Genomic DNA, 22,242 nt, shown 5'->3' on the forward strand with positions numbered 1-22,242 from the left:
CCATAAGGCAGTTCGAGTCTTCGAGTTTAGAACACTAAAATAGATATTCTGAAGAGCTGGTAATCGAAACAGATAGGTACCGTATATCGTTATTTTAATCACGATTCTGCAAGATGCACTAGTTAGTTGGTTTTTGTTTTCTTACAAATTGATAAAAAGTTCAATTTCGCCATCATAACACGCACAACTCTTGGCGTTAAAAATACAATGGGTGGTAAGTAAACAAACAGATTTCTATTTAAGTCGCAACGCAATTTTCTTTGTTACAACTCTCATCTCTTTTATTTTACTCTCTTTTCCTGCCAAACTCACAGGAAGTTTCAATTCATGATTCATAAAATATGTCGTGAATCTTAGGGGTCTTTTACGCTTAAGCTGTTGGACAAATTTCAGGAAATTCTTATTCCCTCTGGCAAGTTTTAGCGCAAAAGAAAATAACATAAACTGAGGTAAATAACTTAACAATACCATTGATCAACCTACTAAATAACAAAATTGATTAAAAATCTTAGAAATAAGACTTTCTTCGAATACAAGATCCTCTTCACATCAACCGAATCGACACTTCAGCGAACTCGCCTGCGAGCTCGAATGCAAAACCTAACTTCATTTGCAACTCTGGCACTCATAACTCCTTCAATTATGAACGGATTTTATTCAAATTTGAAATATAAGTAGATAATATCAGTAATTTGCGGACGGAATTTTTTCAGATTTTTCGATTCGGTCATCATCGATTCGGTTTCACATCATCTAATTCAGTCTTAGTGATGTACTTTGATTTAAGGTTCAAGCCAGCAGTTACTGACGAGTGAAGCGACATGGTGTTACGGACTAAGTGTTGGAATATTTCAAATCATGAACTTTCTCCTGCATGAAGACCGTCTACCAGCGCTTCAAATCAAATTATGGTTGATTCGTAACTTGTAAAAATTTATTGAATAAATTAATAACGATCTTTCCGGCAACAGGCGTATAAATAAAAATTCTAAATACTGTATGCAAAAATTACGCAATTTAAGATTAATATTACAAGGGTGTGTTAACAGGACTAGAAATCAAAGGATAAAGCAAGGCACATTTTCGCTTATCAAGATTTAATTGATAATCCGGTGGATCCTGAAAAAGAGGGCAGAACTTCATTCAAGGGCTTGGCGAGATTGGTTCTCAATACCGGAATCTTGACGAATCTGATCATCAGACAACGGCGTCATGGGTGATACTTGGAATCTGGTATTTACCACTTTTTACATTCATATTTCCCCTTATTATTTGAACACCTCGATTTATATACATTATCACGGTTTCCTTCAACTAAATTATACCTACAGCAGCACCCATACATTACGTACTCTCACAAACCGCAAAAACGTGAGAATAGTAAAATAAATTTTTTTTATACTCACACGAGAACAGATGCGAAAATTTTCTTAGGATTTTTCCAACCCCCCAGGGAACTGCAGAGGCGGCACCTAATTTGTCTGCTCAGCCGCTCGCGAGTTCGACAAATGTTCCCGATTTGCATCCAATAAACACTTAATTACTTTCACTAAACACCGGTTATCTTCTCAATATCTATAACTGAACTCGTCAACCACACTCAACTCTCATGGACGGAACACAATTCTCCTCAAATCTGCAGCTTGGTATAATTTTCTTGATAGTAAAAAGCGTACGGTACCTGTATGACAAGTTAGCAAACAGACTCGACTGGAACCACAGTGCCAACGTTAATTGTCCAATTTGTAATACGGCAGCAATTTAACTCAACTGAAGATCAAGTCACGTGTTAACGATATACCAAATTCATAAGTATATATAGAAATAACAACGCAAAAGAACAAGCGATATTGCCACGAAGTTCAGGTTGACATGTAAATGTAATTTTCGCTACAGATATGTTAATAGGTCTGCGTTAGTATAAGTCATCCTCCAACCAAAGGTTAGGCAATCTCAGCCCATTTTGAAATGTTATTTACCGCAGGAATTTGAAACGGACATTTTATCAATAAAATACAGGACAAGGAAAGTTTTCACGATGTTCAAAATCTTACAATGAACGTATCAAGGTAAGAGCAAATGAATTATAACAAAGTTGTACAACTTGATATGAAAATTGACCTGATCTGTACGTCATTTAAATGTAAGGCCTTTTCACTGTACACGCGGTCCAAGCTACCAGCACCAGCAAGAAATATCAAGTCCCCTCTCAATAATAATGATGCTCAATATACGTAGTACAAGTCCATTGCTGAGTTACTATATACAGTAATTATATAATACCTACACATTCAAAATAATATGTCACTGCAGGCTACGATTATGATACAGGTCCAAAATATTTAAATTACTATGAGCACATTCAGGCTAATATGTACACAATTAGGCACGACGATAGAATTTTATAACATTAAAATCTTTGGGAATACATGGAAGCTTCATACACATATGTTGTACGATGTATAAGGCTAAGTTTTCTAAATACATGACAACTTCTTCAACGATCTCTCCAATACATCTTACACTTACGATGAAGACTGTATAAAGCTAAGTTTTTTTCTAAATATACAACACCTTCTTCAACGATCTCTCCAATACATCATACACGTATGTTGTATAAATGTATAAAGCCAAGTTTTCTAAACATATGACATCTTCTTCAATGATCTCTCCAATACATCATACACGTATGATGTAGACTGTACAAGGCTAAGTTATTTGTAAACATATGACACCTTCTTCAACGATCTCTGCAATATATCATACACTTATGATGTAGACTGTATAAAGCTAAGTTTTTTCTATATATGACACCTTCTTCAACGATCTCTCCAATAAAGACTTTAGCGACGCCCGACATGGCGATGACGACGTTCTGCGACACGGAGCACCCGGTGATGGTCTGCATGAGGCGCTTCACTGCAGCCTTCGGGAACGCCGAGCGTCGGTAATAGTAGGGACCATCACGCCAGCAACGTGGTGAAGGTTAGGCAGGTAATGACCAGCACCCTGACAATAAGGGTACATGTTAGGCGAGTAGGGTGTGATATTTTCACACAATCGAGGCAGCTAAGTTAAGAATAATAATTCTAGGAACCATTGATTTTAAATTCAACCAATAAAGTTTTGGAGTGTATTCATGCTGTTCAGTTTTTTCATATAGATAGGTAATGATATAAGTGCCATCAAAAGTTTGGAGTGATCAGTTTAGTCTGCCAGATCCTCAAAGGCAACCTAGAATCTATGTACAAATTTATGGTGTGAAATGAGGAATTTCTCACAAGGGACCAGCATGCTGACAACGGGGTAGGTACATGTTAGAAAATGAATATAATGACAAAAACTTTTACAGAACTAGCCGGTGTTCCATATTAGAGAAGGGTAACCTTCATTCTTCTATAGGTATAATTCTCCAGATGTGGACAGCAAGTTTGTCAATATCAGTACCATGGGTTACCATTTTCTTTCTGCAAGAACCAATTTAATTTATTCTTCCAACTCCAGACATGAAAACATGACATAGGTAATGAATGACAAAACTCACTGCATCTTTTCTCTTTCTTCCTCTTCAAGCTCCCGCCTGCTTTTTTTAGACATCATGGCAGGGGTTGTGGGGGTGGCTGGAGGTCCAGCTTTATCAGCATCAGCGGCAGCTGAGGCTAGCAGGGCAGCTTGACTCGAGTCTTGAACATGTGATTGTCCAATATCACTGCTCATGAAGAAAAAAACAAATTATTTTAATTCTAGCATTGTTAACTCAAATCGATGCCACTTATCACACAGAATAATATGGTATATATATATAATTAAAAAAGTAATAATGAGAAGAAAATAATTATATTCAGTTATTTTCAGAGAGCAGGGCATGAATGTAAGATTATTTCAGACAGTGGAAGTTTGGTTCAAATATTTCACAGATGATGTCAAATTTAATTATAGAATTAAGCACATTCAAACTGAAAATAATACCGCAGAGCCTAATGACCTTTTGTCTCAAATTGTTCCAATACCCATTCCCAAACAAAAAAAATTTAATAACATGCAAGAATTTTTCAGCAACACAAACCCCCAAATACAGGATTTGGAAATGGTTATTTGATAGTCTTGTTTGCTCTTCTACACAAAAGAACCTCTCATGTGCATATTCCCTTGAAATTACACCTCACAATGGTTTCAGAAAGGTGACTTACATGATCAGGATTTTAGCAATTCTAAAAATAAAAAAGCAAACAAATACATATACCTACCATACTTTATATTGAGATGTACCCTACCAGTGCATTTTATTGTGAATATTAAACAGTACCATAATTCCAAGACAAATTGAATCAACAAAACTTCAATGAATTAAAAAAATTAATAAAATTTAGTACAAACCTATCATCAGACTCTCTTCTTCTCTTTGCAGTGGTTGACTGGGCATTGGCTTCAGCGTGCTGCCGCAGCCAGTCATAGGGGCCTGCCTCAACATCACTACCTGAAAAATGCAAAGCACTTTGCTAAAATCATCAAGATGATATAATTGTGTGCTGAAATAGTCTCCCAATATTGCAATCTAAGCTTCATGGAAATATGGCACATATATGTAGTACATAGTATACCAGTGTTGAACATTCATAATTTCACTGGTATACTATGTTGAACATTCATAACTTCACTAATTCGCCAAATAACAGCCATTTTCATCACAAATAATTTATATAGTGTGTACACTTTGTATTTGAAAAAGTAATATATGTATGATTCACTGATTAAACTTATAAAAAACTTACCATTTATTTCACTATTGCATTCAGAGCCCTCTCTTGACACTCCATCACACAAATTATGATCAGAAGAGTTGTCATCCAAACTACTATCAAGGCCTTCTAAACTGCTATCCATTTTTAAAAAATAATTTGTTTAATTTTAACTGGAAAAAATAAAAGGTATGTTAAATCAAATTTAGCTGATGAATCAAGATTTAAGAGTAATCTATTAGGTGTGCCTGAAAGTAGGTACTAGTAGCTGTGATCAAGGATTTTTTCAATGTTATATAAGCTAATTAATACCTCATGTATAGAATCTTTAGGCTGCAACTCTAAATAACCACCAATTATTACCTATATAAAGCCAAGAAGGCTTCATTGTAAGCTTTGAAAGATTAAAATATCATGACCTAGAAAGCCCTTTTACAGTCTAAGACTCTAAGTTTCTCTCAATACATTTAATTTAATGCAAAATAGTGTTAATTCAAGCAAATATTTGAGGCATAATTGGAGTTTCCTGTGTCTCTTCTTCATGGTGCCTTCTAAATGTCATGTATCTATGAAATTGAGGAGCACAGTGGCCAAAAATAGGAGCTCGTTTGCTCCAATAAGTGCAGGACAGCAGCACTCTCCACTACAAGCAGGCCAGCAGCAGAGGCAGCAGCAGCAGCACCAGCAGCAGCAGCAGCAGCGGACAGCAGCACTCTCCACTACAAGCAGGCCAGCAGCAGAGGCAGCACACTTGTCCCACTGGCTGCAGCAATATGAGCGGGATGACCTCAACAACTAGCACTGTTGGAGGGCCTTCAAATTGCACACATTCCCCTCCCCTGGTCCTCAAGTGATTAGTACTCGAGCACTCTAGCCATCCTGGTGGATCTAAATGACCAGCCACTTCCTACAATTCTATGATGCTCTTCTTAGAGGTTGAGACTATATTTATATCATAGCAAGCTACAAGTGAGAAGCCTAAACAAGGTCTTGATCTTTCATTCTAATAATAAATACAAAATAACAAATATTTATAAACACTTTATAAAACTTACAAATTTTTTTGCTCAAGTCTGCAAGTTAATTAATAGATATTAGATTGTCAAGAGAAAAATTATAATAAACAATAAAAATTATCTATATCATCAGAATTAACATCATCAGTACAGTAGGTCAGTACTCAGTACCTACTAACTAGAACATGATTAAGTTTTTATCATTGATTAAACGATTATTTTTAGCTGCAATTCTTGGAAAATTCTGCTTGATACTCTAGATTTATTAACAAATTTGTGCTTACCTGCTTTTCAGTTTTTTTTTTTTTTTTGAAAAGGGTATTGACTAAAACCTGGTCCCAGACTGAGTGACTACCTAAAACCTTTGAAGAGCATTCACAAGTCAGAATTCTGGATTTTGCATTGGTATCTACATAATCTGTAGGTAGACTGTTACTGCAGCCCTAGTATGGAATATATCTACTTGGCGAGCCGCGACTGAATTTTTCAAATTTCAGTAGGCATGAAATCTCACAGTTCTAATGTCAGCCTGTCAGGTATGTATTTGTTTGATTGAAAAAATTGCAGTTTGCACTCTCTGGACTCTGAGTAGAAATGTAGATTAAAAATGAACTAATTCTAAAAAGTCTATGGTTTGTCAGGTTTGACTGTTACTTTGACACTATGCATCATCATTGCCAAATCAACAATTGAGTAGGCATTCACATTACTGAGTAGTGAGTACTACTACTACTAATAAGAAGTGCACTAAGCAGTAACTCTAGTCTAACTTCTAAAGTTCTAAGCACTAGCCACTAGTCAGGTCAGCGGTCACCAAAATCAAGCCACCGGACACCGGTGCCACATCTGTGATCTACGGTCTACCTACCAAATATTGAAATAAAGATCCCTATAACTACTTTGTTGATAATGATCAATAATTTAGAAATGCCTCTTGGTCAAAATTTCAACAAAAGTAAGATAATATATTATAGTCAAAGCAAAAGAGCATACACATTTTTTAGCATACGTTGCCACACGTTTTTTCAAAACTTGGAAGATCAAGATACTCCAGTGTTTACTGTTTACCAACAATACGTTTGTTTCTTTAATCACAAGATTGAAGTAAGATGGAATTAATTAAATTGACGGCTTTCAAGGAGAGCAACACCGTAAGCAAATAATGGCATATAATATGCTAATTAAACAGTATCATTGACTTTTCAGGCTCCAGTAATTTGCATTTCATCATTAAAGCCAAAAACTATACTGTCATCGGCACGCGTTGATTTTTCCTATTTAAGTACAAATATTTATCAAAGCCCTAAACTCGCTTCTCCATGAAACTTGGCACACGTATTCGTTACGAACTTACGACTAACGGTGCTGTTTAGGTCGAGGCATTTTTTTCGATTTTACCTTATACATATAGTTATTTACCCGAGTTTAACGGCTATACAGGTAAAATCCACGGTGATATACAATCATTTCGATTCTGCGCAACAGACGTGAAATAAACTTTGAAATTGCATTATAAAGCACCTAACGGTGATGTCTAGGTCGTAAATTTTATTTAGATTTTGCTTTCAACCGCGAGTAATACGGCTGTACGGAAAAACGACCGGAATTTCTGGACAGATTTTGCGGCTGATTCTCAAATTTACAGTTACCATGATATATATCCCAAATTAAAGACCACAGGTCGATGAAGCTTGGCGCATGTATTGTTTGGACCTAACGGTGATGTTTAAGTCGTAATGATTTTTTCGCTTCCACTTTCGTTCGTGATTTATCCGGTGTTACTCTAAATTCATCGAAATCTTGCCTGACGAACGTCTACTGTTACGACCCACCGCCTGAGTTCTGTTCTAACCGTTGAGGTAGGAGGTTGTTTGTGCTGAGCTCCCGTGACAGTAGTCGGCTTCGGCCGGCTGCTACGTCATCTTTCTGGAACTATCCTCCTCAAACATTGAAAATGCCGTGCTGTCCCGCTCCGAGGCGTTGAGCCGGCGAATGGTNGATGCCCAAGCTTGCACCAGCATCGTCATGCTATGTCCCAAGCTTACACCAGCATCGGCATGCGATGCCTCGACACCAATCGACTGGCGATAGTCCATGCCTTCATCATTGAGGTATGGACTCCAGCTATCAACTTTCATAATACCGGATTTGTCGGAATTAGCGCCTGTTTTCGAAGTAATTTTCGAGCTTTGGTATATAATAATATAAGCTAATGATTAATATGAGCTAATGATTAGTGAAACTTGCTCGTTATAATGAATTTCATTTACTATTATTATTATATAAATTGTTTTATTTATTATATCTACTTTATTATATAGAGGCGCTAATTAATAAATAAGGTCAACATGGGCTTTATTGTCTTTAATTCGAAGTAATTAAAACAAAAATATCTAAGTAATAATTTAATGTGCATATTCCCTTACAATTTGTTGATAAATAATATATGTAGAAATTAGTGATGTATGATGAATACAAACTTTAATCTCAAGAATGAACTCAAATAAATACTGCATAAAATAAATTATGTATACATGAAATGAATAAAAATTTCAGTTGAGTCAATCTATATTATTTAATCAATCTATATTATTTAGGACGGTCCGACGATGCAGCCAGAAAGAGGGTAATGAAGAGGGTTATTAGGAGGATAATAAAGCGGTAAATGGAGAGAGTAATCAAGTGTAAGGAAGAGCGTAAATAAGAAGGTAATAAAGAAAGTAATGGAGAGGGTAATGAGGAGTATAATTACGAGGTTAATGAAGAGAGTAATATGGAGTGTTATTTGGAGGGTAATTAAGAGGGTAATGAAAATTGTAATGAAGAGGACAATGAAGAGGGAATGAAGAGGGTAATGAGGAGGGTAATGAAAAGGGTAATCAAGAGGTAAATGAAGCGCATAATGAGGCGCGTAATGAAGAGGGTAATGAAGAGGGCAATGAGGAGGGTAATGAAGAGGGTAATGATGAGGGTAATGAAAAGGGTAATCAAGAGGTAAATGAAGCGCGTAATGAAGAGGGGTAATGAAGAGGCTTTTCAGAGCTACGTGCAAAAAGTTAGTCATTATTTTGACAATAAAATTCATTTATTTACTAAGCGTACCATCAAGCTCACTTGTTCATAAATGAGTGTTAGTATCATCAGCTCCTCGTAACAATTAAGGCAATAATAAATAAATAAAATCTACAAACATAACAATAACTGAAAACCTATTGACTATTTTATATCATATGAACACACACAACAGGAAGCCGCAGGTCAAACATATGCCCCAGACAACGCGTGCGCTGTTTGTCACGCAAGCTATAACATCAAGAATCTTATAATAAAATACAATTGATTTGTAAACAATATCCCATCATAGTGTGAATAGTATATAATTTCCAGCGAAGCTAATTGAAACTAGTTATCTCCAACACGTTGCAAAACATCTTATTAAATACCAGGCGATTTTCCCTCAGCAGCATTTCATTCTTACTAGATTATACGTTTAAATAATATGACAATCAGATAATATGCAATTGAGATAATATGCAATTGAAAAAATATACAATCAGATAATATGCAATATACGGGACTGAGTTAGATGGAATGCTAGACACTGAGTCAGCATCAACATCACGTAAGCGAGACCGCCCTCTGTGGGCGAAAGCCCAAGTCTGTAACAGAAGCTCTAGGCACTTTAATAAGTCCCTCCTCCAGTGGCTTGCACAACCGCAGCGATGTAGCACTCATAGCGGGAGTTACTCCGACCTGACAGTAGAAGATGTTAGTCGTGTACCTGTACCTATGTAATGACTGTTGTCTTTACCACCCATTTCTTAAGATAAAAGGTATCTTTACTTATCTCTCACATATAACGGTCGAAGGTATTAGCTGTGTACCTGTACTTATGTAATGACTGTTGTCTTTACCACCCATTTCTTAAGATAGAAGGTATCTCTACTTATCGCTCACATATTACGGTCGAAGGTGTGAGCTGTGTACCTGTACCTATGCAAAGTCCGTTGTCTTTACCACCCATTTCTAGATAGAAGGTATCTTTACTTATCTCTCACATATAACGGTCGAAGGTATTAGCTGTGTACCTGTACCTATGTAAAGGCTGTTGTCTTTGCCACCATATCTTAAGATAGAATGTATCTTTACTTATCCCTCACATATAACAGTCGAAGGTGTTAGCTTTGTACCTGTACACCTGTACCTATGTAATGAATCTTGTCTTTACCACCCATTTCTTAAGATAGAAAGTATTTTTACTTTACATAGTCATCGAATTACTGACTCAGGTTGATGGTATGAGATATATTAATCAGGGTGGCACGTGATTATTATCCCGGACATCGACGCCTTAATATTGCCTTTTGAATAGATCATCATGGCCAGTCTAAATTCATGAAAAATGTAATGGGCCATATTATCCATTCACTCTCTTGACTGGGTCAAGATGACATATAGAAGGCAAAAAGTTTATCGCTATTAGGACAAAGTTCCATTCATTCCTGTGAATGAATTTCTGTACCTTCCACAGGCCGGCGCGATCACCCAGCTAGAAAGGAGTCATATTCCAAATAGCGATGCAATTTATTGCTATAGATTAGGTCATTCTGAGCAAATTTGGCCTGACAACGTAGCGTATCAGTGCTACGTCCTCTCTTTGCTCGTACTGTGGGCAAGTAAGCGTGTCATTATTTAGACAACATGAAACATTTTTGAGTGAACAGGGGAGATCCAGTGTCCACCTTACCGTAAGAAAGAACTCAGCGGCGTTGGAGTCCTAAGTGGTAGTAGAATTGCAGGATAGGATCGAGCCTCACTGTCAACTATTATAATGAATAGTCGGCTCATTCATGTTGGCCAATCGCGAGCAGTCTTACCAATCACCATAACAATCATCAATTACAAATCACCAAAACAATCGTCGTTACAATCACCGTTGATCGCAGCCACTCATCGTAGGGCCATCGGTCACTAAAATGTGATACCACTTATACCGCTTCAACAATCATCCCTCTCAATTGACATTTATTTCTATAACGTCATTAGGTTGATACCTTTTAAAAAATGGAAATATATTTTTTCTATAAGGCTTCAGAAGTCGACGTACTTCTTTTGGTTTTCAATGCGTCAAAACACGAGAAATCAAGATCTTACCTATGTTCACCAGAAACCAAGATCTTGTCTATCCTCAACGGAAACTAAGATCTAACCGATCTTTCACGAAAAAATGCGTGAAAACATTAAATAAAAAAAAGACAATGTACAGGGCGAACATCAGCTCGGCTAGACAATTTCTATCTGTGTCTAGTCAGATAAGATCAAATGAAAATGTCTGGACGAGTGTGTACATTTTCAGTGGTGACTTAGTTTAAAAAATGGACGCATGTTGTCCGTGATCAGGCGTTTTTTAGTGTTCGTATCAAATTAACGGATGCTCACGCATTTTCTGCAGCGAAAAACATTGTGGTTGTTTCGTCCGACGTAGTAGCCTCAGAAGTTGTGGGAACTTCCGTAGGTCGCGATTCCATCTTGATAATTTCAGACGTTTTGTCTTCATCTATGAGTGCTTGTCCATTTTCAGGAGGAGAATTTGGCACTTCTGATTTTGCTCGTCGAATATTAGTCTCATTTCTGTTATTGTTGGCGGTCACAACGCTGCTTGATCCAAAAACGACAGGCGCTCGTGCGGGGCTAGGATCTTTATCGGTCTGGGATTTGACCGATACTTTCTTGTGGTAAGGAGCCGTTCTGATTTTCGGAGCCTGGATCAACTGAACAATGCTTGCTCTGGGTCCTAGTATTCCAGATGAAGCAAGAACATTTCCAAGCTGGAACATATTGCCGGGATTCTTTTCTGGTACTTCAGGGTTTTCTTTTCGTATGTTAGCGTCTCCTCTTGCGAGTGTATTGGAGGTTTCAGAGGCAGAAAAGTCCATTCTGGGTGTCCCACGATGAATAGGTTGAGCTGTCACGACGTATGGCGCATGGCTGACTTGACCGACAACCACTTTGTTATTTCGGCTGGACGAATCTGTTTCAGGGAAATACTCGACAGAGAATACTTGGCCTATACCTTCGTAGTTTCCATCTTCTGATGCCGACTTTTGGAATCCAAAATCATGAGAAATGATCCCAGCGTCGTACTTTTTAGCCTTTGAACCAGATTCTCCTATTCCATAGTCATTTGGATAAGGGGTTTTAGCATCTTGGAGTTCCCCAAAGTTATAACCGGCTGGCGGTGGTGAATAGTCTTTTGAACTTGACTTCTGGAATCCAAAATCATGAGGAATGATCCCAGTGTCGTACTTTTCAGCATTTAAAGCAGATTCTTCTATTTTTCCATAGTCATATGGATAAGGGGTTTTAGCGTCATGAACTTCCCCAAAGTTATAATCGGCTGGCGGTGGTGAATAGTTTTCCCCACGTTCGAATATTTCGCTATTAGGGAGTTGGGGAGGGCAGTAATAGATATCGCAATCCCCAGAATCCAACCCGACCTTGGCAGCCTTGTCGATGCGGTCCACAACTGTCTGCCAGCTCGAAGGTTCGGTCAGCTTTTCCCTGGACGATAAAAACAAAATTTAAATCACATTTACAAAATTACGACTCGTTTGCTCCGAACCACAGGTACGCAAACATAAATACATATTATACCAGATCATGAATAGTTTACTTCATCTAAAAGTTCTAATTCGAAAGTGAAAAGTTTATTGACAAGGGAAACAGAATTATAAGACCATAGGGACTTAAGATTGAATTTATTAATCATAGCTGCTTGACACGGACTGAGTTCCGTACAGTTTCCACAAGCCAGAATGTATTAAGCTTTTTTGTTAGTTCAAATCCAGCTAATAAAGTGAAGATCTCGTGGATTCTGAGTTGTCAGCCATCAATCGCCTATAGTTTTACATCGGAGTACACTTGGTGGAAGCCTTGGATACTGAACCCAATGAGGCCTCCAAGAACCAGCTGAGTACCCTTAAGAACCCGTTGAGGACCTCATATACCCGCTGAGGCCACTCGTGCCTGATGTTCGAACCGCGTAGCCGCTGACGTTCCTGTGTACCCGCTGAGGTGCTCACGTACACGCTGGAGGGCAGCATACCCGCTGATGAACCAACATACCCGCTGAGGGGCCTAACTTACCCGCTGAAGGCCAAAATTATCAGCTGAGGGGCCTAACTTACCCGCTGAAGGCCAAAATTACCCGCTGAGGGGCCTAACTTACCCGCTGAGAGCGTGGAGAGCGCGGCTGGTGCGGCTAGGGTCGCGACACACCATGCGCTCCAGACAGCTGTAGGAGGACGGCTCGGGGGACGTGAACACCTGCGAGGGTAACGAGACGAGGGATGACGTGTGACAAGTGAGGAATGATCGGCGACTTGTGATAGGAGACTTCGGGGTGACCGGTCATGGATGACGGGAGATATCGTTCAAGGTATGACAAACATCATCGATATGGTGAACCCACTTTACGGGGCCACTTATCGTGGGGGTGCGTCAAATTTTAATGGCAAGGTGAACCAACTCGCCGTAAGGGTGCAATAAACTTTAACGGTAAGGTGAACCCACTCATCCTGGGAGTGGACTACACATCTATATGATGATTCCACTCACAGTAGGATTATAATAATTGAGTTCGTTGAGTGGGCGCTCATTAGCGTGGGCCGACAAGGGAGCTTCTCCATCGAGAGAGACGTAGTTGAGGTGGTGTTCAGTGCCGTCTGCAGCTCCGTACCTACAATGACGGTAAATGTAAGATCGTTGATACATTATAACGCTATATTCACTCAATAAATCCTTGATATATTTACACTAGTATGGGCAATTTCGATAAATATTCACGCACGCTGAATACGCCGCCTCATCCACATCGTGGAAGACCATCGTGTGGCTGCTGAGTTCACCATCGTCACCGTACGAATAGGGTGAAGCTGATACAACTGGTACTGTTGATACAGCAGGTACAGCTGGTGCAGCCGATATATCTACAACAGGTGGTGATGCTGGTACAGCTGGTGCAGCAGGTGCAAGTGCATAGAGAACTTGTCCCCCGTTCCTGCGAGAAAGAAAATTTGACCATCGTAAAAATTTTGTATTGATCATACGGCTAAATGATTAATTGAGAAGGCAAGTTCCCTCGAGGATCAGGGTTTCAAGGCTAGGAATAACCGCTGTTTATGATCAACCAAATCTCAGGGAAAGCTAACCCAGTATGGGTTGATAATGCGCCAATGTGAGAAAAAGGAGTCATAAACTAATAAAATGTAGTTAACATTGCAGAATTTGAGCCAAAAACGGAAGAAATAGGTTGAAAATTACGCAAAGGAGTTATAATAGATGTGGTTCAACATTACGCTATGACAGTGAAGCCGCAAATGATGATGTGTGGTTAAACCTTACAAGAAAAAAGCACAGGCAAAGAAAATGAGGTTAGTTATTAAAAAAAATCAAAGGAACTGCAATAATTGAGATGAATACGAATTTATCACCTGGTTCCACCGCCTTTCTTGCCCTTCCCCTTGCCCCCAAATTTAGAGGACTCTGGGTAAGCTTCGTGTTCGTAAGTCTCGAGGCCGTAGACCGGCTGAGCATACGATGGTGTGGCTGCTGCGTAAGTACCATACCCATCGTACTCTGTACTGGTACCGTACAATGCGTACAATGTCTGCTCTTCATCTTCCTCTTTCTTTTTCCTTTCGTATTCGTCGACGATAGTTTGACCTTCTTTGAAGTAGGGGATGGCGAGAGCGATTATGGCGATCACGAGTCCAGCGTTCAAGGCGCCATAAACGATCGGCCATTTGCTTTTCTTGATCTTCTTCTTGGCGAAGATGGCTCGGGTGAGGGCAGGCTCCTCTAACGCCTGTCGGACGAAATAAGTAATTATTTTATGAAAATAACGCGTCAATGAACAATAACAGAGAAGCTAGCTGGCATCCTAGAGTTGAGTACCTGGGGCCATACTCTCAAAACTCGCTAAGTGAACGTAAGTACTTACGCTCTACTTTCTTGTCTATGATTGGCGGGTTTTGCTTGAAAGGCCGTCAATGATTGGCTGATGAACTTACGATCTCTTAACTTTTTTGAAAGTATAGGCCCAGGATTGGAGCAGAGAGGCGCGGGTTCGATCCCAGCTCTGTGCGCCAGTTTCTGGTCAAAATCGGCAGAGGCCGGGCGGATAAGCAAAGCAGAATTGGTGCAGTGAGTTGTGAGTTCGAGACCGCGATAACTGTGAATATTCTACGATGTTAAGAACCGGCGACAGGCTCACGGTCTAATAACGCTGATACCACTTTAAGTGAAATCAATAGGACTAAATGTCAAACATACAACTAAATCAGAGAAGCTATGGTAGCAACTCAAATAAGAAATAACTAACCATTTACTTGGTAGTATATAAGTATAACGGATAGCCAGTAGATTAGCTGGCAACTCTTATATGTAGGCTGTAAAATAGCTGGCAAATATAATGTGAAATTCATAAGGTTCATTGTCAACCTTAAAGTGAAAACAGAGAAGGCAGTATTATTCGTCTAAATAACTTATCTGTATTAAAGTAAAGTTAAAGGTAAGTTATCTGTTTTAAAGTAAAATTTTCTCAATAAGTGTATGATTTAATGTCGGTATATGTGTTAGATCAATTCTTTGTTATTTCAGTAATTAATTATGTTTGTTCTTACCTGCACTGATAAGAAGTGAATTGAACAAATTGTATTATGAATACTTCAAAAGATTAAAAACACATTTCCTTACATTATTATCAGAAAAGCAGAAATGAAATACGAATGCACAAATAAACGTAAAAGTAGTCGTTCAAAGTGCACAGTCATGAGTCAAGAGTCAACATTGAGTCGTGAGTCAACATTGAGTCAAGAGTCAACATTGAGTCAAGAGTCAACGTTGAGTCAAGAGTCAACATTGAGTCAAGAGTCAACGTTGAGTCAAGAGTCAACGTTGAGTCAAGAGTCAACATTGAGTCAAGAGTCAACGTTGAGTCAAGAGTCAATTGAGTCAAGAGTCAACGTTGAGTCAAGAGTCAACGTTGAGTTAAGAGTCAACGTTGAATCATGAGTCAACATTGAGTCAAGAGTCAATGAATCAAGAGTCAGTGAGTCAAGAGTCAATGAGTCAAGAGTCAACGCTGAGTCAAGAGTCAACGTTGAGTCAAGAGTCAACGTTGAGTCAAGAGTCAACGTTGAGTCAAGAGTCAACTTTGAGTCAAGAGTCAACGTTGAGTCAAGAGTCATCGTTGAGTCAAGAGTCAACGTTGAGTTTGGCCTTCTTTGATTTTAGTTAGAAGTTAGAACTTTGTCTTTAGTTAGAACTTAGAACAAAGTTAGAACTTTGACAACGTTGAGTCAAGAGTCCATGACACACATACCTGCCCGCCTTGTATTTTTTGTCCGCGAGTTCGGGCGATTTTCTGCACGTGCAAAACGTAGGAGATGTTCAATTATTTTGTAGGTAAGTAGGAAGAGAGTAAGTAGGATGAAAATAAGTAGAAAAAAAGTAAATATGAAAAAATTAAATGTGAAGAAAGTAAGAGGAAGAAGTATACGCAGGAAGAAAGTACATACGAAAAAAACACGTAGGAAGAAAGTAAGTAGGGTCGAGGAAGGTAAGGAAACATGAAGCAAATACGTAAATAGGTAGTAAGTAGGGGCTAGTAAACAGGAAAAAAATGAGTATTGGAGGTAATTAAGTAGGGAGGAACTAGTCAGGGTGTCGGTCAGTAGTAAAATGGTAAGTAGAAGGAGCGCGATGACGAAGATTATGTTAATGAAAATAAAGCAACAAGCGTGTACAAAGAGCAGCAAGTTCCAGCCATGCAGTTGACGTTGAAACACAATGAGCTGAACCATGTATGCAATTGTATTATCTATGTATAGTACTGTATGATATAGTATAGCACTGTATGGTATTGTATAGTACTGTATAATATAGTATAGTACTGCATAGTATTGTATAGTACTGTATAATATAGTAGGATAAGGAAATACGGGCGTAGATAGAATAATATTCGGCAAGACCTAAAAGGAAAAGACAGGATTTGGGAAGACCTAAAAGGAAAAGACAGGATTTTGGAAGACCTAAAACGAAAAAAAACAGGATTTGGGAAGACCTAAAAGGAAAAGACAGGATTTTGGAAGACCTAAAACGAAAAAAACAGGATTTGGGAAGACCTAAAACGAAAAGACAGGATTTGGGAAGACCTAAAAGGAAAAGACAGGATTTTGGAAGACCTAAAACGAAAAAAAAACAGGATTTGGGAAGACCTAAAACGAAAAGACAGGATTTGGGAAGACCTACATGGAAAAACAGGATTCGGGAGTCTTAAAACAAAACAGAAACTGCCAGTATATGAGTATATAGTCATTGAAACAGATAACAATTGACAAAAAGATAGCATTTTTAAAATGAATGCATAATATTTCTAGAATATCTCATAACATTAAGTGCCAGATACTGTCTGCCTTGTATGACATTAATATTTTAACTGGATAAGATGAAACCTCCTACTCCTTCAGTAAGAAGAAAAAAAGCAAATGCAAGTTCACAAAAACCGTCAATATATAATTTATATTTAGCCACTTTTCGTGGCTAAGATTCTTAAAAGAAATAAGATTACTAATAAAGATTCTTATAAGATTCTTTTCGTGGTCTAAAGAAATTCTCATAGAAGAGAATTATTCTCTTATACTTTAATAAGTTTATAAATTAACGTACGTTAGAGATGGCCGAGTCCGAGGCGGCCGTCTGACTAGCCGCCTCAATGCGGTGCTTCAGGCTCTGTAGGTCAGCGTCCTGAGGGCGTGAACTTTCGAGTTAGAACTTTAATGCTATACATGAACTTTGATGATGGGTGATGTTGATGATGGGTGATGTTGATGATGGGTGATGTTGATGATGGGTGATATTAATGATGGGTGATGTTGATGATGGGTGATGTTGATGATGGGTGATGTTGATGATGGGTGATGTTGATGAGGGTGATGTTACTGAGGGTTACGTTGACAAAGATGATGTAGCTGATGATAATGTTGTTTAGGTAATGTTGGTTATTATATTGTTAAGAATAATCATGTCGGTTGTAAAGGCGTTATTAATATGAGCGTCGTCGGTCATAATTCGATATAAAATAATTTATGGTTTATGAAAATATCACTGTTGAATATAACTGATTTTCATATAATCTGATATACACGGCATAAACACCACAACACGCTTTTTATTTTCTGCAAATTGCAGCGCTGCTGCCGTCGCCAACGGCCACTCTTCTAACGCACAGACCAAATAACATTTCTTCCTGATTTCTTCCATGAAACTCAATCAATTAATATAACAAAATTAATAATTATAGTATACAATCATGTAATGTGTATGTCAAGAGTCATGCAAACTGACATAGTTGGCGGGGACGACATCTTCCCCAGCCTGCCGCTGCTGGGGCTCTTCTGGGGCGCCTCTAGCCTCCTGGGGACCTGTCATGGCGCCCCACATAGTCCTCAGGAACCTTTAATACAGCAATGGTCAATATTGTACAGCAATGATCAAGTACCTTAATGGTCAATATTGATGTACATCAATGGTCAATATTGTAGATAAATGGTCCTCTACGTCAATGGTCAATATTGTACATAAATGATCAAGTACCTTAATGGTAATTATTGATGTACATCAATGGTCATTATCGTACATCAATGGTCAATATTGTACATCAATGTCAAGTACATCAATGGTCAATATTGTACATCAATGTCAAGTACATCAATGGTCAATATTGTACATCAATGTCAAGTACGTCAATGGTCAATATTGTACATCAATATTTGATGCTCGAAGTGAACTTTCATGTTAGAACTTTGATGCTCGAAGTGAACTTTCGTAATAGAACTTTAACGCTCGAAGTGAACTTTCCAGTTAGAACTTTGATACTCGAAGTGAACTTTAGAGTTAGAACTTTGATGCTCGAAGTGAACTTTTGAGTTAGAACTTTGATGCTCGAAGCGAACTCTCGAGTTAGAACTTTGATGCTCGAAGTGATCTTTCGAGTTAGAACTTTGATGCTCGAAGTCTACATTCGAGTTAGAACTTTGATGCTCGAAGCGATGAACTTTAGAGTTAGAACTTTGATGCTCGAAGTGAACTTTTGAGTTAGAACTTTGATGCTCGAAGGAACTTTCGAGTTAGAACTTTGATGCTCGAAGTGAACTTTCGAGTTAGAACTTTGATGCTCGAAGTGAACTTTCGAGTTAGAACTTTGATGCTCGACATGAACTTCCATGTTGATGATGGCCGCCGGCCGGGTGATGTTGATGATGGATGATCTTGATGATGGGTGATGTTGCTGAAGTGTGATTTCTTCCATGATATTCAATTAATTAACAAAACAAAGTTATACTATTACAATGAAGTTTATATTGCGTTATATCATAAAATTTGTATGTCAATAGCCATGCAGACTGACATAGTTGGCGGGGACGACATCTTCTCCAGCCTGCCGCTGCTGAGGCACTTCTGCGACGCCTCTAGCCTCCTGGGGACCTGTCATGGCACCCCACAAGTTCCTCAGGAACCTGTAGTACATCAATGGTCAATATTTATGGTGATTAACAAATGAAATGTAATTAAATTCATCAATTGGCATAATATCGCATTCCTCACAAGTTTTTCAAAGTCCTGGGCCACTTAAATTTTAATGTGAGTGTTGGATTTTACCCGCTGTACAAATGTGTCGTCTTTCAAAATGTGTCTTTTTTGTTCAGTTCCGAAGCTCATTCGTGCAATTTGGTATATATATTGCCTTTAATTTCAGGCTGTGCTACAACCAGTCGACATAATGTCACAGTAAAGTGGTGTATAGATGCAACAATGAGGTTTATGGTTGCAACAATGTGGTGTATGGATGCAACGTATTATTTTACACTCACAATTAGGCTGGTCGCCATTGTGTTCATGTTGTTCTTCATTGTTCTAGACATGATATTAGACGGTCGTTTATATATTCACGGTAGCAGTTTAGAATTGAATTAAGGTACATATTAATTATAAAATAAAAATAAATCAACCATACATGTTGGTTGTGTGGAACTATTTAAGAATTTTGATTGAGTTAGGAAGAACACACGAGGCATATTGTAGTAAAATAAACTAGGACAGCGACATTTGACGCAGCATGATTTGTAAAAATTGTTTACCAATTGGAGGAATAAATATATCCATAGAATGTACATATGGGGTGTTTTTGAGATATGTAGAACACTCTGAGGTATGTAGAACCACTTAGGGGTATGTAGAATCACTTAGAGGTATGTTCAATATCCACTTCTTGGTTCCATGGGAAGACCCGCCTGCAAGCAAGGATAAATCACCCAGAGGCAAGTTAATCCCACTTTAAAGCAAAAAAGACTCACCCGAAGGCGAGCAAAACCCACCTGGAAGCGGGCGAGACCTACCTGAGAGCATGCAAGGCCTGTCTCTTATACACATCTAGATGTGTATAAGAGACAGGTTCATAATAACGGAACTATATGCCTAAGACTATTGCAAGTCAAGCTATCCCCTTTAACCTTCCCCGAGTTTTACGGTTGCATGGTTACATACTTTTGGTTAATAAGTTTAGTACCGTATTAACACATTACATAGCATTAACATGTAACCTTAAAACTTGCAGAGGGCTTATGGAAATATTCATTATACGAGTTGTGCGAGTGGATGCTAAGCGAATAATAGTGCGAGTAAATGCTGTGGTGCCCAAGTGGCAACACTGGCAACAGGCAACACTGCATCACACTTGAAATCGGAGAACCGCTATCTAGACCGAGATTGTAAGACCAGTCGTCACCGGGGTCGGACGTAAGGCCGCCTCCTAGTAGTAGCGTAGCAGTCTTTCAATGTTATTTTTGCAGTTAATTATTCTGATAGTTATTTATTCTTTTTGTTGCAGATTCTGTTTATTGATAGGAAAATTCCCCGATAAATTCGGTATAGACCTCATCTGAGGTGAGTTCCGTTATTTCCACTTGTTAAAATGCGATTGTTAGCAAACTGTCATATTGTAATAGCTAATAAGATATCTTTATTTATTTGTAATAAAACTTGTATCCTCTACAGGTCTAAGAAGTAGGAGGAGTAATTAAAACTCAAATAAAATATTGTTTCCGTTCTACTCCTCTTCAGACCCACCTGAAAAGGACAAAACCCACCTGAAAGAGACAAGACCCGACCGAAAGGGACAAGACCCACCCGAAAAAGACAAATCCCACCCGAAATGAAGAAGACCCATCCGAAAAGGACAAATCCCACCCGAAATGGACAAGACCCACCCGAAAAGGACAAGACCCATCCGAAATGGGCAAGACCCACCCGAAAAGGACAAATCCCACCCGAAATGGACAAAACCCACCCGAAAGGGACAAGACCCACCTGAAAAGGACAAATCCCACCCGAAATGGACAAGACCCACCCGAAAGGGACAAGACCCACCCAAAAAGGACAAATCCCACCCGAAAAGGACGAGACCCACCCGAAATGGACAAATCCCACCCGAAATGGACAAGACCCACCCGAAAGGGACAAGACCCACCTGAAAAGGACAAATCCTACCCGAAATGGACAAGACCCACCCGAAAGAGACAAGACCCAACCGAAAGGGACAAGACCTGTGGTGCCCAAGTGGCAACACTGGCAACAGGCAACACTGCATCACACTTGAAATCAGAGAACCGCTATCTAGACAGAGATTGTAAGACCAGTCGTCACCGGGGTCGGACGTAAGGCCGCCTCCTAGTAGTAGCGTTCTTTCAATGCTGTTTTTGCAGTTAATTATTCTGATAGTTATTTATTCTTTTTGTTGCAGATTCTGTTTATTGATAGGAAAATTCCCCGATAAATTCGGTATAGACCTCATCTGAGGTGAATTCCGTTATTTTCACTTGTTGAAATGCGATTGTTAGCAAACTGTCATATTGTAATAGTTAATAAGATATCTTTATTTATTTGTAATAAAACTTGTATCCTCTACAGGTCTAAGAAGTAGGAGGAGTAATTAAAACTCAAATAAAATATTGTTTCCGTTCTACTCCTCTTCAGACCCACCTGAAAAGGACAAAACCCACCTGAAAGAGACAAGACCCGACCGAAAGGGACAAGACCCACCCGAAAAAGACAAATCCCACCCGAAATGAAGAAGACCCATCCGAAAAGGACAAATCCCACCCGAAATGGACAAGACCCACCCGAAAAGGACAAGACCCATCCGAAATGGGCAAGACCCACCCGAAAAGGACAAATCCCACCCGAAATGGACAAGACCCACCCGAAAGGGACAAGACCCACCCAAAAAGGACAAATCCCACCCGAAAAGGACGAGACCCACCCGAAATGGACAAATCCCACCCGAAATGGACAAGACCCACCCGAAAGGGACAAGACCCACCTGAAAAGGACAAATCCTACCCGAAATGGACAAGACCCACCCGAAA

The 22,242-nt window shown here is 39.0% G+C and overlaps 2 protein-coding genes across 5 annotated transcripts; both read right to left on the reverse strand.

The window, feature by feature from the left end:
* Positions 1–2,963: 2,963 nt before the first annotated feature.
* On the reverse strand, positions 2,964–4,914 carry LOC108681082. Its single transcript, XM_018170063.1, has 4 exons — positions 4,773–4,914; positions 4,378–4,477; positions 3,545–3,709; positions 2,964–3,009 (listed from the first exon to the last, which is right to left on the reverse strand). Exons 1-4 carry the CDS (start codon positions 4,882–4,884, stop codon positions 2,964–2,966), a joined length of 423 nt encoding a protein of 140 aa, XP_018025552.1. The 5' UTR covers positions 4,885–4,914.
* A 3,256-nt stretch (positions 4,915–8,170) lies between these two features.
* LOC108681086 lies at positions 8,171–19,335 on the reverse strand. Of its 4 annotated transcripts, XM_018170070.1 has the most exons (9): positions 18,164–18,268; positions 17,486–17,563; positions 16,140–16,181; positions 14,248–14,621; positions 13,605–13,814; positions 13,373–13,493; positions 12,984–13,081; positions 12,105–12,316; positions 8,171–11,939 (listed from the first exon to the last, which is right to left on the reverse strand). In XM_018170070.1, exons 1-9 carry the CDS (start codon positions 18,257–18,259, stop codon positions 11,191–11,193), a joined length of 1,980 nt encoding a protein of 659 aa, XP_018025559.1. In that variant the 5' UTR covers positions 18,260–18,268; the 3' UTR covers positions 8,171–11,190. The 4 variants fall into 4 exon arrangements, with proteins under 4 accessions (XP_018025559.1, XP_018025557.1, XP_018025556.1 ...); XM_018170068.1 differs by lacking the exon at positions 18,164–18,268 and adding an exon at positions 19,227–19,335 and having other exon boundaries at positions 8,171–12,316; XM_018170067.1 differs by having other exon boundaries at positions 8,171–12,316.
* Between the last annotated feature and the right edge of the window lie 2,907 nt (positions 19,336–22,242).

This window comes from Hyalella azteca, unplaced genomic scaffold, assembly GCF_000764305.2.
Source record: "Hyalella azteca isolate HAZT.00-mixed unplaced genomic scaffold, Hazt_2.0.2 contig7970, whole genome shotgun sequence".
Taxonomy (NCBI): domain Eukaryota; kingdom Metazoa; phylum Arthropoda; class Malacostraca; order Amphipoda; family Hyalellidae; genus Hyalella; species Hyalella azteca.

Bases quoted from the DNA above. Each gene is read 5' to 3' on its own strand.
- LOC108681082 (XM_018170063.1), bottom strand. From the start codon at position 4,884: ATGGATAGCAGTTTAGAAGGCCTTGATAGTAGTTTGGATGACAACTCT. The intron at 4,478-4,772 runs GTAAGTTTTTTA...TGCATTTTTCAG, and splicing joins ATGCAATAGTGAAATAAATG to GTAGTGATGTTGAGGCAGGC. The intron at 3,710-4,377 runs GTTTGTACTAAA...CTTCATGAGCAG, and splicing joins AGAAGAGAGTCTGATGATAG to TGATATTGGACAATCACATG.
- LOC108681086 (XM_018170067.1), bottom strand. From the start codon at position 18,259: ATGTGGGGCGCCATGACAGGTCCCCAGGAGGCTAGAGGCGCCCCAGAA. The intron at 17,564-18,163 runs GTCAGTTTGCAT...TCACGCCCTCAG, and splicing joins ATGTCGTCCCCGCCAACTAT to GACGCTGACCTACAGAGCCT. The intron at 14,622-16,139 runs GTATGTGTGTCA...TTCGTCCGACAG, and splicing joins AAAAAATACAAGGCGGGCAG to GCGTTAGAGGAGCCTGCCCT.